Below are 14,469 nucleotides of genomic sequence, written 5' to 3'. Positions count from 1 at the left end.
CTACCAAGCTGTGCTGCGTACGTGCACGAAAAAGCAAGCACATCACTGAATTTCCCTCTGTAAATTAAATTGAATAGCTATAGACCGATCTGTTCATTGCTTTATTTATTAATCTGTAGGTGGTTGTGTACATCTCCAAGGCCGCGCTGCTCTTCTGTCCAATACACACATGAAGCTTCACTTTTCATTCAAACAAACTAATCAACAACTAAACGCGTTAAATGTTTAAAATTAATCTCCAAAATGAACGCGTTAACTTTGACAGCACTAATATATATATATAATTTGACAAGCGAAGTGGGAGTTTTAAAAGAAGGGGAGAAGTCCAACCTGCTGAATATAGAGTGTTGTCATGTTGATGATGTGATTGATGTAAGAGCAGGTGCCGATCTCCTCCACGTTGGACAGGTTCCTTTCAGAGACACCAGCCATTAGCTTGTCAGTCACAAGTATCAACAACAGTGTTTTCACATACAGTACAGTAAAATGTGGCGTGTGTTGTTCACTGTGTCCTGACCTGCAGATGATGATCAGGAACTTGAGGAGCAGCAGAGCTAAGTTTTGCTGCTCGGGCTCCAGGCCGTCGGCGGCTTTCTGGACGCACTGCAGCAGCTGGTGGCGCAAAACCTGCAGGATGTTGTCGGGGAGGAGGGTCAACACCGGGGGGACGTCCTCTGGCCTGGAGACACAGACGGGACGGGAGCATCGCAACCGGTGAAGCAAGATGAATATGACTAGTCTCCATTAGGACGGAGGAGCTGCAGGAGTTATGTAATGTGATGCACCAGACTTAGTGTATATCGGAGGTGCGTGTTGAAACTGGTGAAGTGCTGATGAATACTTTAAAACATGGGCTTTTATAATAAAGTCTATCGTGGAGGCTTGAAGAAGCAGCAGCACTCACTCGGCCATGCACACATGCCTGGTGCATTCAAGCATTTGTTCCTCGGAAAAACAGCATGTGTGCTGCATTGCTCATATGAGAGAGAGAGAGAGCAGAGCCAAACCCACTCAATGGATGTCAGTGGGAAAGCAGGACAGATGTGGCTGCTGCAGAGGAAAGGAGGAAACTAACAGAGGACAAGACTAGAGGACACAATGTATAAAGACAGCAGATGAAAGAGGGAATCGGAAAGAAAGAAAGAAGGGGATGGGAGAAAATGAGTCAAAAGGAGAAGGAGAAAAAGGAAATGACAGAGACAGGGAGAGATGAAAAGCTTGACAAATGGGATTTAACCTCCCATCCTCCTCCTCCCCCTCTCATGGCCATGCCTTCCAGGTGGTTTCATCTGATGCACTCAGAGCAGCAATGTAGCCAAGGTATGACAAAAAAACAAAAAAAAACTCAAACTCAAACACATCTCAGGGTATCACCTGCAACACAATGTGACTGCTCTACACTGAAGCATCTGTTGTGGCTGCTGTGGCTATTTTGGGTTGTGTTGTATTGTGGAAGGTTGCATAGTGTGCGGTCATGCTGCGGCTGACGCACACATGAAAAGATGGTCCCGAGCCAAGGAGCGATGACCTAATGCAGAAAACTACAATGGAGCATTGTTAAAATGTTTTTGGAAAGTTAAGAGTAGGAAGATTTGCTGATAGCAAGGTGACAGGTGACGGTATCGGAAATCAGATGTGTGTTGTACTCTCTCAGTAGGTTTTAGATAAACCTAACGACAAATACAATATTCACTCTGTTACTATTATAACTTTTAAATTACATAAAATTACTTTAAAGTGATATGCCAACATTTTTTTTTCATGTCTTGCCTCACTCCCGAGTCCATGACCAGCAGATAGACACCATCCTTTCGACTGTGTGTGCAGTAACCATGGAGATAGAGCCGTATCGCCCGTAATTAGCTTAGCTCAAATGCTGGAAGTGTATAGGTAGTGTTAGCCTGCCTCCTACCCGAGCCGAAATCAGCAGTGAGAAGCTGATTTCATTTTAGCTCTAAACTCTGTAAATATATCACTTTATCAACATTTCAAACATTTTTAGGCGAGAAAGTAGCCGTTTAGATCAGCAGTGTGTTACTTTGTCTAAATAACAATACAATTACAATTTTGTTTGGACGAATTCGGCGTTACTCAAGCTAGCCGTTGTGACCAACGCCCTTCCGGTTACTTTCACAAAATAAAACACCCATTGCCCTTTATATACATAAGTGCTTTTACTTTGAAATAGGAAGCTAACCTACCCTCGATGTAGCTAGCTTGAAACAAAATAAACCGTCTTTGCTTGAACCCTCTGTTTTGACCGATCTCGTCCTGTTACCGGCATTTGACCGCTCAAGATGCCTTACCGGAGAGTTTTGTCAGCTCTGAGACGAAGATCGGCCCGCCGGTTTCCGTTTAGAGTTGCTGAAGAGTTTCTCTGATGACTTTAGGTGGAGGCAGGCTAACACTACCCATACACTTCCAGTGTTTGAGCTGAGCTAATTACGGGCGATACGGCTCTATCTCCCTTGTTACTGCACGCACAGTCGAAAGGATGGTGTCTATCTGCTGCTCTCTCGGGAGTGAGGCAAGACACGTAAAAAAAATGTTGGCGTATCCCTTTAAATTAATCACATTTTGTCGTAAGTTACCTTGAAGGTGGCTTTTCAAAGTCCACATCCAGGCATCGCTCATAGGCGCTGATGAAAATCTCCAGCCATAGCTTCAAGTAGTCTGGATCCCTCTGAGAAATCAAAAGAGAGAAAGAAGGAGAAGCAGACACAGGAGAGAAACGGTTAGCTCAGCTGCCTTTGCTACAGTAACAAAAGCTGTCAGTTAAAATACAGAAATGGCTGCTCGCTGACAGGCCACGTCTGTAATTTAATTGAATTCATTGTATGAATGTGTTGAAGTGAGTTCCTCTGTGAGCTCCACACCCGGAAAAACAATACACCACCACAACCTTTTCACACAGAGAGTGAGAATGAATGTGAAATAATTTATACATTTTCATTGCATGAGGGATTTAAACACCATTAAAAACCTGGGATATAGTTGTTCATGAAGCTGCTGCCAAGTCACATGAGAGCAGGGGTGTCTTCAGTGTATAGTGTGTGTAGGGGGGGAGGGGTATCTTATCTTTTTAAGGAGTGGGAGCTAAAGCATGCACCTGTTGGAGGTGGAAAACAGGCCTGGCTGCATTCTCGCGGCCGGCTGATCCACATTTCCTAAATTCCTGGAACAATGCCCAGAGTTGAACAGGACGACGGCAACCTCACACAACGCCACAGAGGACGACCGACCGGCCTGTTATAGGTCACAGTGGAGCTCCTTTAAAGCCCACAGGAACAAACCCTCACACTCACACACAAACACACACACTGCAAAATGATAACACCGTTCAACCAGAAAGAGCTGCAGCTTATAATAATAATCATTAACTGTTATTTAACGGCACTGGGAGGCTTTAGCTCTTAAACATCTCATTAAAAACACAAATGGTGTAGATGAAGTTTTTATTACCATCATTATTTATATAACTGACAATGAACACACTTGTTAACACTTGACTAAGGAAATGTATGCACATTTATTGTTTGTTTTTCTTTAAAGAGGAACTATGCTATATCTTTACCTTTATTAAACAGCTTTGTGATGGTTTGATAAATGACATGTAACTTGTTAGAGGGAGAATGGAGGCTCTCTGCCTTCAATGTAGCTTCTCTTGGCTGAAAACCAACTTTGCAAGATCAGCACCGCCGGCCTGCTGTCCCAGCGCTCGTCTCTGCGGCACCGTGACACACAGCACCCCGTAACTCGTAATTTCTTGTTTATGACAGATACGACCACACAAATATACACGTCGTAACATCTAGGGGTGGGAATCTTTTACTATCTCACGATACGATTCGATTCTGAGTTTTGGGGCTACGATTCGATTTAAAATTGATTTTCGATTCAAAAGGATTTGATTCCTAATGATTTCTGCTTCAGTCTGTCGGTGTGCAAAGGATCCTCATGATCTACTCCAGTCTGCTTTGCAAGACAGAATGACTAAAGTGTCTTTTTCACATTTATTGAGTTTTAAACATTTATCCATGCTTAGATGGAATTGTTGAAACTGTTGCATTAAAGCAATATCACATATTACTTAAGTAACAACATTAAAAGTGCCTCTTTATTTTAAAAACAATAGTGCAGTTAAACAGCTGCCTTTTAAATTCTAAGGAAATAGATTTTCCTTAGAATTTGTTTCATTGTTTAATTTTTTTACATCGATTTTGGGACATTTTACGTATATCGATTCTGAATCGTATTAAATGAGAATTGTGATTCTTATGTGAATTGATTTTTTGGCACACCCCTAGTAACAACATCGTATATGATATATGACGTTATGCGCTGTTCTATTGACTGATTTATCGCCAGCTTTGTTGGAAACAAATGCACATGGCCAGGATGAGGGTTAGTGAAACAGCGACCAGACTTACATAGTTCCTCTTAATAAATCATTTATTGGAATAGTTGAAAATTACATTTCTGTCTATGAACTGATGCTAAACAACTAATAGTTTTGACTTTACAGCACCAACCTAAGTGAGAATCATGAACTCATCATCATAGAGGAGTATTCATATTCACTCCCCCCTCACGCCATCTGGAGGGGACGAGTGAGCGATCTGGGTCAAGGAGGGCTGAAGAGGTGACCGGGGCAGATTACCATAACACCAGTCATTATATTGTTGTGCATTTAGTAGCATACATGTATTGTGTGTGTGTGTGAGCAGCTTGGGTTTTGGAGGGGCAGTAATTGAGATAATAATTTAGAGGCATCCTCTCTCGTGGAGCTGCTGTTAAAACCCTTAGGATTTACTCTCCTTGGAAAATTAATGCCTGTAATAAATGTCATGCAATCCATCCAACATGGCTGCCCTAAAACTGACTGAGACCAATCCATCAGCCGTGACACCGCAGCTGATGGATGGAAATATTAAAACTCATGGAGAATGCGAACAAAATGCAATAAAAGCCTAAATATAGCGCTCGTCTTCACAGTGTGTTTTTAAAAGGGCCTATCTGGGCTTTAACACAACGTTTTTTCCATCCCTGTTGCTATGGCTTCACTACACCTGACAGACAATATCCCATGATGCCCGATTCAGACAAACAAGGATTGACACGTGATCTGGGGGCAAAAGACGATCCAAAAAAACCCCAAAAGACTTTCCTGCTTCCTGCCTAAACAATGAACAGATCCCACTGTCAAGGAGATTAGTGTTTGAAACAGAAGGAAAAACACAACGAGTATATATAAAAATTTTAAAAAGAAGAGGTTTTCTCAGGATAGCGGTGCCATCTGGCTAAAGAAGTGCGAGAGGAGTTTAGAGTCTGACTGCTTCTGTCTGCGTGTCAGAGTGGGAATCAGCCAGAACGAAGCAGGAAGCCAGCAGCGCTCCAGTCTGCAGTTCCTTGTGAAGTCATCGCAGCAATCTTGAGACGCTGGGCTGTTTTGTGTATGTGTGTGTGTGTGTGTGTGTGTGTGTCAGAGGAGGAAGAAAAGACTGAGAGAGAGAGAGAGAGAGAGAGAGAGACATCTGAGTGGAATAAGCAGCAGCCACGTGTGAATAATATGTCCTGTTGGGAGGGCATGGCACGTCGCCTTAGTGCGCTCCTTTTCCTCCCGTCTTAACCATCGCAGGATGAATCAATGAGAACAAAAGAACAATAATCAATATTTATGGCGACCGCTGCGACAGCTGTTCTTTAACTCAGGCTTTGAGTCAATTTACAGTCAATATACCAAACATGTGGATGTTACTGCCAGGAAACTGGATAATGATTTAAGCCAGCAGCTTCACGCTCAAATGAGGAGGCTCGCTGTATAATGGCAGCAGTGGCAAAATGACTACGTGTGTGTGTGTGTGTGTGTGTGTGTGTTTGAAAGAATGTCCTCTTTTAGGCAGCAGCCTGGGAGCACAGATGCCCATTGAGGGTTTGGACTGTGGCAGACAGAGAGAGACACACCCTGCTGCTCGCCACGGCCCGGGTTATCCTCGGCCTTCATCCATCACCGGCCCCGACGTAACGATCTGGATGTACGAGTAGTAGTGGTGGACAGTAACGGAGTACATTTACTTGAGTATTAGATTTCTTTGGTACTTATTACTCTTACTTGAATACATTTCCAAGATAAATATTTTTACTTTTACTCGACTAATTTCTAGGAAGGCTGAAAAGTAGCCTACTCGTTACTTTCAGGTCTGCTCTTTTTTTTTCTAAAATCCTATTGGACACAAGCTGTGTTTGTCAAAGAAGGAAACCCTAACCCCTAAAAGCAGCACATCAGTGCAGCTGCTTTCAAAGAGTTCATTCTCAGAAACAAGAGTTAAAAGCTCCTTAAATTCATTTAGAAAAAATTATAGTAATTCATTGATGTGAAGAATAAGAAATTTACTCTTACTTTTACTTTAAATAAAGTTAAAAGCATGTACTTTTGGAGTACTCTTACTCAAGTACTGGGGTCGAGTACTCGAGGAATCCTCCTCACACAACAACAACAGTCACCCTGTCCCGGCTCTCACACAATCATCTTGTGTCCCGATACGAACGATGTGTATCAAAACAATTCCCACGAGAGGATCACATGCCTCCTTCTGTGTACGTCCGTTATGATTGTTTGAGGCCCCGTTCGCCAAGCTCCGACATCTCATCGCTTCCCTAAAGATCTGTTTGAGCCGACCTCTGTGAAGCTGACAAGGTCGAGCAGCAAGCAGCAACACAGATCGATAAACTTCATCCTCCTAATGCGTGCTGGCCGGGCCTCCCCGAGTCCAAGTGCTGATCAAGAATCAATGTCTCTGCCTGGACGAGCAGCTCTCATTCATTCTGATATGGGAGACGCCGAGCTCTGAGAAAACACTGAGATATGTGTAAGCAGCACATCCGTCTCCGTCTCCGCTCGGTGATTAGGTGATACCATATCCTCCAGGCTGACGCTGCATCATGCATCATAGCAGCTGATAAAAATAACAGTTAATAGGGAGATGATGAACTAAACAATGTGACCAGATATGTACTGTTAGATTAAAATATGTGTGCTTATTGGTCAGGGTCATTGTCTGATTAAAGAGTGCTTTAAAGGGATAGTTAGTTCAACATTTTGGCAAACTTGCCCATTGCCATAATCCCTATAGTCATAGCAGTAGGTTTGTTATCTTTATTTGTCGGTGCAAGCTGTTTTTAGAACGGCGGAGCAGAGCCGTGAGCTGCTCAGAGCTACGCTACGGAGGCTCATGGGATTTCTTGGTTTCCCTCATCAAACTCATCAAATACACAACCCAACAACGCTATGAGATAATAACAGAACAGAGAATGCTTTAACCACTCATGAAAACTTATATTAACTGCCTGTAGAGGGAGAATAATCGACAGCAAATTGAACTACGTCAGAATAAAGTCAGAGAAAACACAAGAGCTTGAACACGAGGCTAAACAAAAACCACATGATACCAAAGTCCGCCGCCAAGTTTTCAACACACACAATAAAGACAAGAATTATTACTCTTATAAAAACAAGAATGACAAAAACATTCAAAACCACGGGGTTAACTATGTCGTTATTGAGTAAAAAACCAAAACCTTTGTGGTACTTCCAACAAATTCAAAGTAGCGTTGATGCTTTTAAAAAGAAAAATAATTAGATATCATTTATCTATTATGAGCTGCTATATTCTCTAATGCAGTGCTGCTGAAGCTGCAGCTACGCAAAGAGCTCCTCCCCTCCAGACAGGCGCGGTCAGCCGCCCGGTTGGTTGGCGGACTGTTTGGTTTGGGTGGCTGTGGGTGACCTGGACTGGTGGAAGTGGCGTGGAGTCACTGAAACCACAATGTTTAAAACAGCTCCACTCCCTGTAGAGTTTAAAAGACGACTGTGGTCACTCTGAGGTCTCTGCCCCTCGACGTCACCGCCAATCGGTCGGTGACAACGCCGCCGGGCCGGGGCATGACGTCAGCGGCCGGGGCGTGTATTTATAGACGCCGGTGGGAGGGGTTAAAGCCAAACGAAGCATGTCTGATACCCGGCCGGCGTCGGTGACATCAGTGTTATTCCAGAGATATTCATAGCACAGAGGAGAACGAGAAGCAAGAGGGAAGCACAGAGAGAGAGAGAGAAAGCTGTAGCCCGAGGGAACAAACTTTGCATACCAGGGCATCAACAAAAGCCTGAGTGTGCGAGCTTATGTCACTGTGTGGCTGGTGTACACACACACACACACACACACACGTGTATATATGTGTGTGTGTGTGTGTATGTGTGTGTGTGTGTATGTGTGTGAACAGAGATTAGACTGTAACAAGCAAACAGGCAGCAAAGCCGGAAAACAGACCTGAGTAATCTACTTGGGCAAATATGTGAAAACTGCAGCACTTTCTCCTCCTCCATCACTTCCAGCTTGACTGTTCAGTTTTATCCCCCTCTCTCTCTCCGTTTTCCTTCCGTCTTCCTCCAATCCTCTCACTAAACTATGACTTCAGTACGTAAGTGCGGGGGGTTTATGCAAATTACCCTGGTTTTCTCCCCATTCAGTCAAAAAGCCACTCATCGGGCAGGCAGGCAGGGTGGGGTGGAGTGACATCAGACAGCCTGGTGTTTCTGCAGAACGCCCCGGTTTGTTGACAATTAAAAAAGGGAGTGAGGGCTCCTCCTCTAGAATTAAAGATACCGGCCCCGGCTTTGAAGCCGCTGAGGTCTGACATGATGATGCCCTTGTCTGTCGAGGCATGTTCCCTGTGGTTTGTGGGAATTAAAAAAGGGCTTTTCTGCTGCAGCGGACAAAGGCTGGAAGAGAGGAACTGGCATCATTCACAAGTCTGCTAAACCCTTTTCCACTTTCTCTGACAAGTCCTTCTGGGTAATGTACTGCTGAGAAGAGGAGAGACGCTGCAGCTGCGGTGTTGTGTTGCTGCTGCTGCTGCTGCTGCTGCTGCTGCTGCTGCATGCCAGCGGCAGCCAGCGGCTCCGTCTGCTCGAGGACAACGCTCTCCTCTGGCACACACACACACACACACCAATGACAGGCAGCTAAGAGGATCGCTGGTTACGTAACGGTCTTAGTCGTCTGTGACCTCTCAGCCCTCTACGACTCTGGAGTCAAGCTCTGCAACCACTGACTCTGATAATTATAGTCCAAATTATACATTATAAACCCACCGAGTGCTTCATACATGAACACACAGAATCCAAATTAATATGAAAATGCACCAAGCACCAAACCCTTTCACTGTTATATGATATAATAAGTAAATTAAAGGTATTATCACAAATACAAAGAAGATTTTGAAATATTATTCCATATGTAAAGTCAGGATTTAGTGCATTTCTCAATATTTAAACCAACTTTAATGCTGTGTTTACAAAAGGTACTGACATAAACACATCCATATGCAGTATGTTAGCAGTGTAGCTGCTGCTGCTGGAAGAGAGGCTTCTCTTCTGTTTACATACAGATCATGACTCAGTTGACTTGACCATATAAATACAGTTAACCTTGTTTTTAATTTGTTAGAAGTGTTGTTCACTGCTGTTTAAAGTGTAATACAAACTATAGGAAGGTGTGACTACTTGCTGGAAATATCATTTTTACTTGACACTTGGTTTTTACTCCCATCTTTAAGGATAATTCTGCTGTTTTCTTAATGTCCACAGACATAAACAATGAACAGATCCCACTGTCAAACACTGCATATGCCATACATGCAAAGCCTGATATATATTATTCCTGTGTGCCACACTGAGCCCATTGTTGTACAAAAAGTATTAAAAACACATTAGTGAGCTACACTGCTGCACCGTCTGCTGTGTTCTTCCATTATATAGAAAGCACAGGCACTGTAGTAAGTGAATTAATGTCACACACACTGTCCTGTGTCATTAATACTCATTTATCCGAGCACACCGAATGTGTATTAATGCATGGCTGAAAATAGTCCCAGAGAAGCACACACTGTCTCCTCCTGTTTCCAATGTTTGATAAAGACGACAGTGACCGCGGCTGCTTGATAAATACGTGAGACATTCTTTAAACCAAAGTTTATATTATCGGGGAAGTCAGGAAATACGGAGGCATGTTCACAGGACTTGTTGACAATAACAAAGAACAAAATACCACCAGGCTTACTGCTTAAAGGGATAGTTAACCCAAAATTCAAATTTCTGAAAAAAATTAAATAAGTCTATATTTTATTAGACTAGGAAGAGCAGTGAACTGAGACACTGGGAGCTTCCGCTACAAACAAGCTTGAAATACAGACTTATTTAATTTTTTTCGGAACAATTTCTCATGTTGGGGCTTCAATACAAGAGGGACATTACAGACGAGCAGTATGGAGGTATTTGGATGTTTTTTGGTGTGTCTTTTTGGACGAAGAAAAGTGAGCACCATTCACAACCATTATATGGACATGCAGTGCTGCACGAAGCCCCGCTGTAACTCCGAGAAGGCACGGAGGACTCTGAAACTTCTCCCAGCCCTTAGTCGACATGAGGGTGAGTAGATAATGAGTGAAATTTGAATTTTGAGTGAACTATCCCTTTAACGTCAAATAGAAAACGTACATTTGTGCATAAATCAAAACAGTAACCGGGATAAATCAACGTTTTAAAGCAGTTATTTCTCATGCACCGACTACTACAACACTCATTCAGATCCCACAGCTGCTCGCACAACGATTTCTGACCTCATCATCAATATGTGAACAGCTGCCACTTCTGGCTTGAAACGTTTTCAGAAACAATGAATCCTAACAAGCATCATGTGTCTGTTTTAATACAAAGACAAAACAGGAGGAGCTGGTTTTCTCCCTGCGGCCGCTCAGGGCAGCTTGTAATGTAATGTACACGCTGTCGCTGACACAGTCAACAGTCGTCATCTGAACGACTCCTCCTGAGGGAAGAGTTCAAGTGTCACACTCCTCACATGAAAGGTGGCGATGTCTCTATTGTTGTCAATCATTAAACAGCAGCACAGGAGGGAGATACTGTATCAGGATGAACAGAAGAAGGAAGTAAATGCTTCCCTGGTCAGACCAACTGAATTATATGGTCATGTTTAAATATCTATTGGTCCGTTTTTAGTCTTAAACCTACTTAAAGTTGCAAATTTGATTGGAGACTACTAACAGCTACTAACATTGCGAATATGAAACCTGGGTAATCCTTTTTAAACACATTAAATAATCTGAAATGGTGAATCAGAGCTCAAAACACAACTCCAGCAGCTGATAGACTGCAAATAAAAGAAAATACTCCAACTCCAAACTGCAATTATTTCCTTTCACACGCACACTGAAGAAAGAAATCAATGAGACTGAGACTGTTTGTGGAACAATTAACCCCTTACGGTGGGACACAGAAGCATTTCCTCTTCTGATTTGTGCCAGGCTCTCCTCACAGCCTAAACATCCAGGCAACCCTTCTCATTCAAACACATAAAGACACGCTGCCGCCGGCCATGCCTGACATTTCAGCTGCTCTGAGAGAGACAGACAGACAGCTACACACATATATATATATATATATATTCAAATGCTTCTTGACTCTTTGTGCAGACTAGAGAATAAAAAAAACCTCTCTGTGCACCTTGGCTTGGGGCCAGAATGAAATGAAATGATCCTCCGTTGCAGTTTGATGCTTGGTCATTCAATGCAAACACACACTCCTGGTTAGAAGAGCAAATGCAGTGTGTATGCTTGCAGCAAATGTTGGCATTTTCACAAGTGACTGTGACAAGTGTGTGCAGGCAGGCAGCAGCAGGTTTGAATACCTCTAATACTAGTAGGAAGCCCCCAAACACACACACACACACACACCAATGGGATTAGATATTCTACTTGTGAGGATTATTTGATGTCATATCGTAAAAACTTTAGAGAAGCACAGCTTGTTGTGTGATCTATGTGTGTGTGCGTGTTGTTATTGTGAGGGATTACTGTGACTGCAGCCAGGCTCACGTGAGGAGCGGCTCAGGCAGTGGGGGCCGTTTTGATTGGACGCCAGGATGCGCACACATGCCGTATCGCTGAGTGAATTAAATCTAGCCAACAGCTGACTCAAGGGCTGCTTGTCCGTCTGCGCTGGAGTATCGCTCATTCATCTGCAAACGTGCTGCACCATTCCCACTCCCACAGCATCCCTATGTGTGTTGAACCTCTTACTGTTGCTAATGTAATAGGGATGGTATTGACTCCCTGACCGCAGCCTCACTAATTTACTTCACAATGTGTCCTCTGTGACTTTATTATTCATTTATGAGCTCCACAGTAAATCCTTCAAGATCTGCGTAAAGGTGTAAGCTGCTAAAAATACATTATGAAGGCATGAAATGAAAAAAAAAGAAAAAAGTAGCCTATGCTTTATACTGATAAAAAACAATGTCATGCTGGTTTTAAGTTGCCAGTCAGTCAGTGCAGGATTTATTTGAAATGCCCTTTAAATTTTACTCAGCACTGGCTCAGTCTGTTATTAAAGCAGACAGTAACACTAGACATCCAAAAACATAAATGCCAAGAGAGAATAACCTCTTTCCCGGGGAGGAAATGCCATCACACTGTCCATTACTTCACCCTCTGACATCTCCTTCAGTGACTGAGTGTGTGTGTGTCTGAGTGTGTGTGTGCGTGGTTTACCTTTGTGTAGTAGAGCATCCAGACTTCATACAGTCTCTCGTTGGATGCCATGGTGCCAGACCAGTTGTGTCCACCACCGAGGTCACTTCCCTGGCTGCTTCATGGTTTGTTTTCTTCAGTCAGTCAGGAGCTAAACCTCTGCTTCTTGGCTTCAGGACTCATCAGCATCATCATCATCATCATCATCATCATCATCATGACTGTGACACTCCTTCTCCCAGATGAAATAAAATGAAAGGGCGATGGTAGACGTGTTGTGGCAGAAACTTTCCCAATAATTAAAAAAAAAAAAAGATTATTCCATGGCAGAGGAGAGGCTGTCCAGTCCCGGGGAGGACTTGCAGCAGCAGCCGGGCCTGTGCGCTCACTCCTCGGACTCTTCTTGGAGGTTTTCCCGGCAGGCAGCCTCGGCTCTGCGCTATCAATGATAACACAACACACACACAGAGACAGTCACACATTAGATTTCATGCAGGAGGAGGCGGATGTTTGGTCACGGTGGAACAAATGGCGAAGCTACAGCAACAATAACACACACAAAAAACACCTTTTCAGGAAAAACGTTGCTCCCTGTGCTGCACTTTGAGCTGCCCAGCTGGTTGAACTACACGATGAAACACACAGCGTTAATGATGTCGAGTCGACCGCTTCATAAATACGCTGCTCGTCCCATGACAGCTGCACAGAGACTGTTACTGTACCAGCCGACCTTACCTGGCCAAGCTAGCTAAATGCTAGCTGTCAAAAAACCTATTTCTGTTTTTTTTTTTCTTTTTTTCTTTTTTTTAGCCTCCTCCTCCAACACCACCTCATGTGACACAAACGCCTTGTCCCTCAAAGCCCCCCCGCCTCCAGAGGTCCCCTTCCCCTCCCTGGTATCATGATAATAAAAGTGTTATTACTGTTGCCCGATAAACTGTATTGAAACCGTCGAGAAATTGCGAAGCTCTCACCTGTGTAACGAAATGACCGACTGTCACACTGACGCCGTCTCCACAGTTGTTGTGAGTAAATGCGTGAAGTTGCAGGCAAAGGCAACTTCCTGTTGAAGTGCGTTTGGAGTTATTTCAAAATAAGAGCTCACACTCTGAAAGTGAGTGGGAGCATGTTAAAAAAAAAACTGCATAATAAATGTTATGTGTTCCGATTTTAAATTTTATTACATTTAATTTAATTCAATTCTGAATGTATTTTATATGAGAACACATAATAATTATTGTTAGCTTCAAGAAGCACTTGAAGGCCTATTTTTATACTCTTGCTTTCAATTAATTACTCATATTATGGTAAAAATTGTATTTTTTAGTTTTTTTAGTTGTTTTTTTCATTCAATAATTTTATTCTATTGTATGCTTTTATCTTGTCTCTATTGCCTTACTGTACCATTATTGTATTTATTTTTTCTCTTTTACCCTGTGAAGCACCTTGGACTACACTTTTATTATTATCATTATTATTATTATTATACAGTGCATGATCTTGGGGGAAAGTGATTTTACCTTATCTCTCAATAGGGGTGTACAGCACAAAACACTTTAATTTTGCAATGTAAGAAAATATATGCTCACCATGACACAGACTGACATTTTCAAGAGCAGCAATATACTTTTTATGTACTGTATTCACATAACAGTTTTGAAATATTACTTTTCATCATTTCCTTAGCTGTATTGTAATTGCTGGTGGATGTGTGCGAGACATGTGTGCAAGAGAACTTTTAATTTGGTAGATGAACCGGATGCACAACACACTGCAGAGACTGGCACAAAAACATGACCAACTAAGCGAACATTTTCAGGCTTAAACTGCAATGAAGTATTTACCTTTTGTTTGTACGTTATTCCA

At 42.8% G+C, this 14,469-nt stretch overlaps 1 protein-coding gene across 3 annotated transcripts in view; it reads right to left on the bottom strand.

Moving 5' to 3' along the window:
• nbeal1 (neurobeachin-like 1) overlaps nt 1–13,611 on the bottom strand; it is a 53,399-nt gene extending 39,788 nt beyond the window's left edge. For 2 of the 3 annotated variants that reach the window (XM_083990840.1, XM_083990838.1), the window contains exons 1-5: nt 13,578–13,611; nt 12,625–13,042; nt 2,592–2,683; nt 518–679; nt 331–412 (exon numbers count right to left, since the gene is read on the bottom strand). In XM_083990840.1, the coding sequence (XP_083846966.1) occupies nt 331–412; nt 518–679; nt 2,592–2,683; nt 12,625–12,675 (387 nt within the window). In that variant the 5' untranslated portion in view covers nt 12,676–13,042; nt 13,578–13,611. Of the gene's footprint in view, nt 1–330; nt 413–517; nt 680–2,591; nt 2,684–12,624; nt 13,043–13,171; nt 13,405–13,577 lie in introns of those variants that run through there. The other variant, XM_083990839.1, reaches the window with a different exon arrangement.
• Nucleotides 13,612–14,469: the final 858 nt, after the last annotated feature.

The sequence above is a fragment of the Trachurus trachurus genome (genome assembly GCF_905171665.1).
Source record: "Trachurus trachurus genome assembly, chromosome: 2".
Lineage (NCBI taxonomy): Eukaryota > Metazoa > Chordata > Actinopteri > Carangiformes > Carangidae > Trachurus > Trachurus trachurus.
Note: the sequence above shows the minus strand (reverse complement) of the source record. Positions and strands in the feature narration are given on the sequence as shown.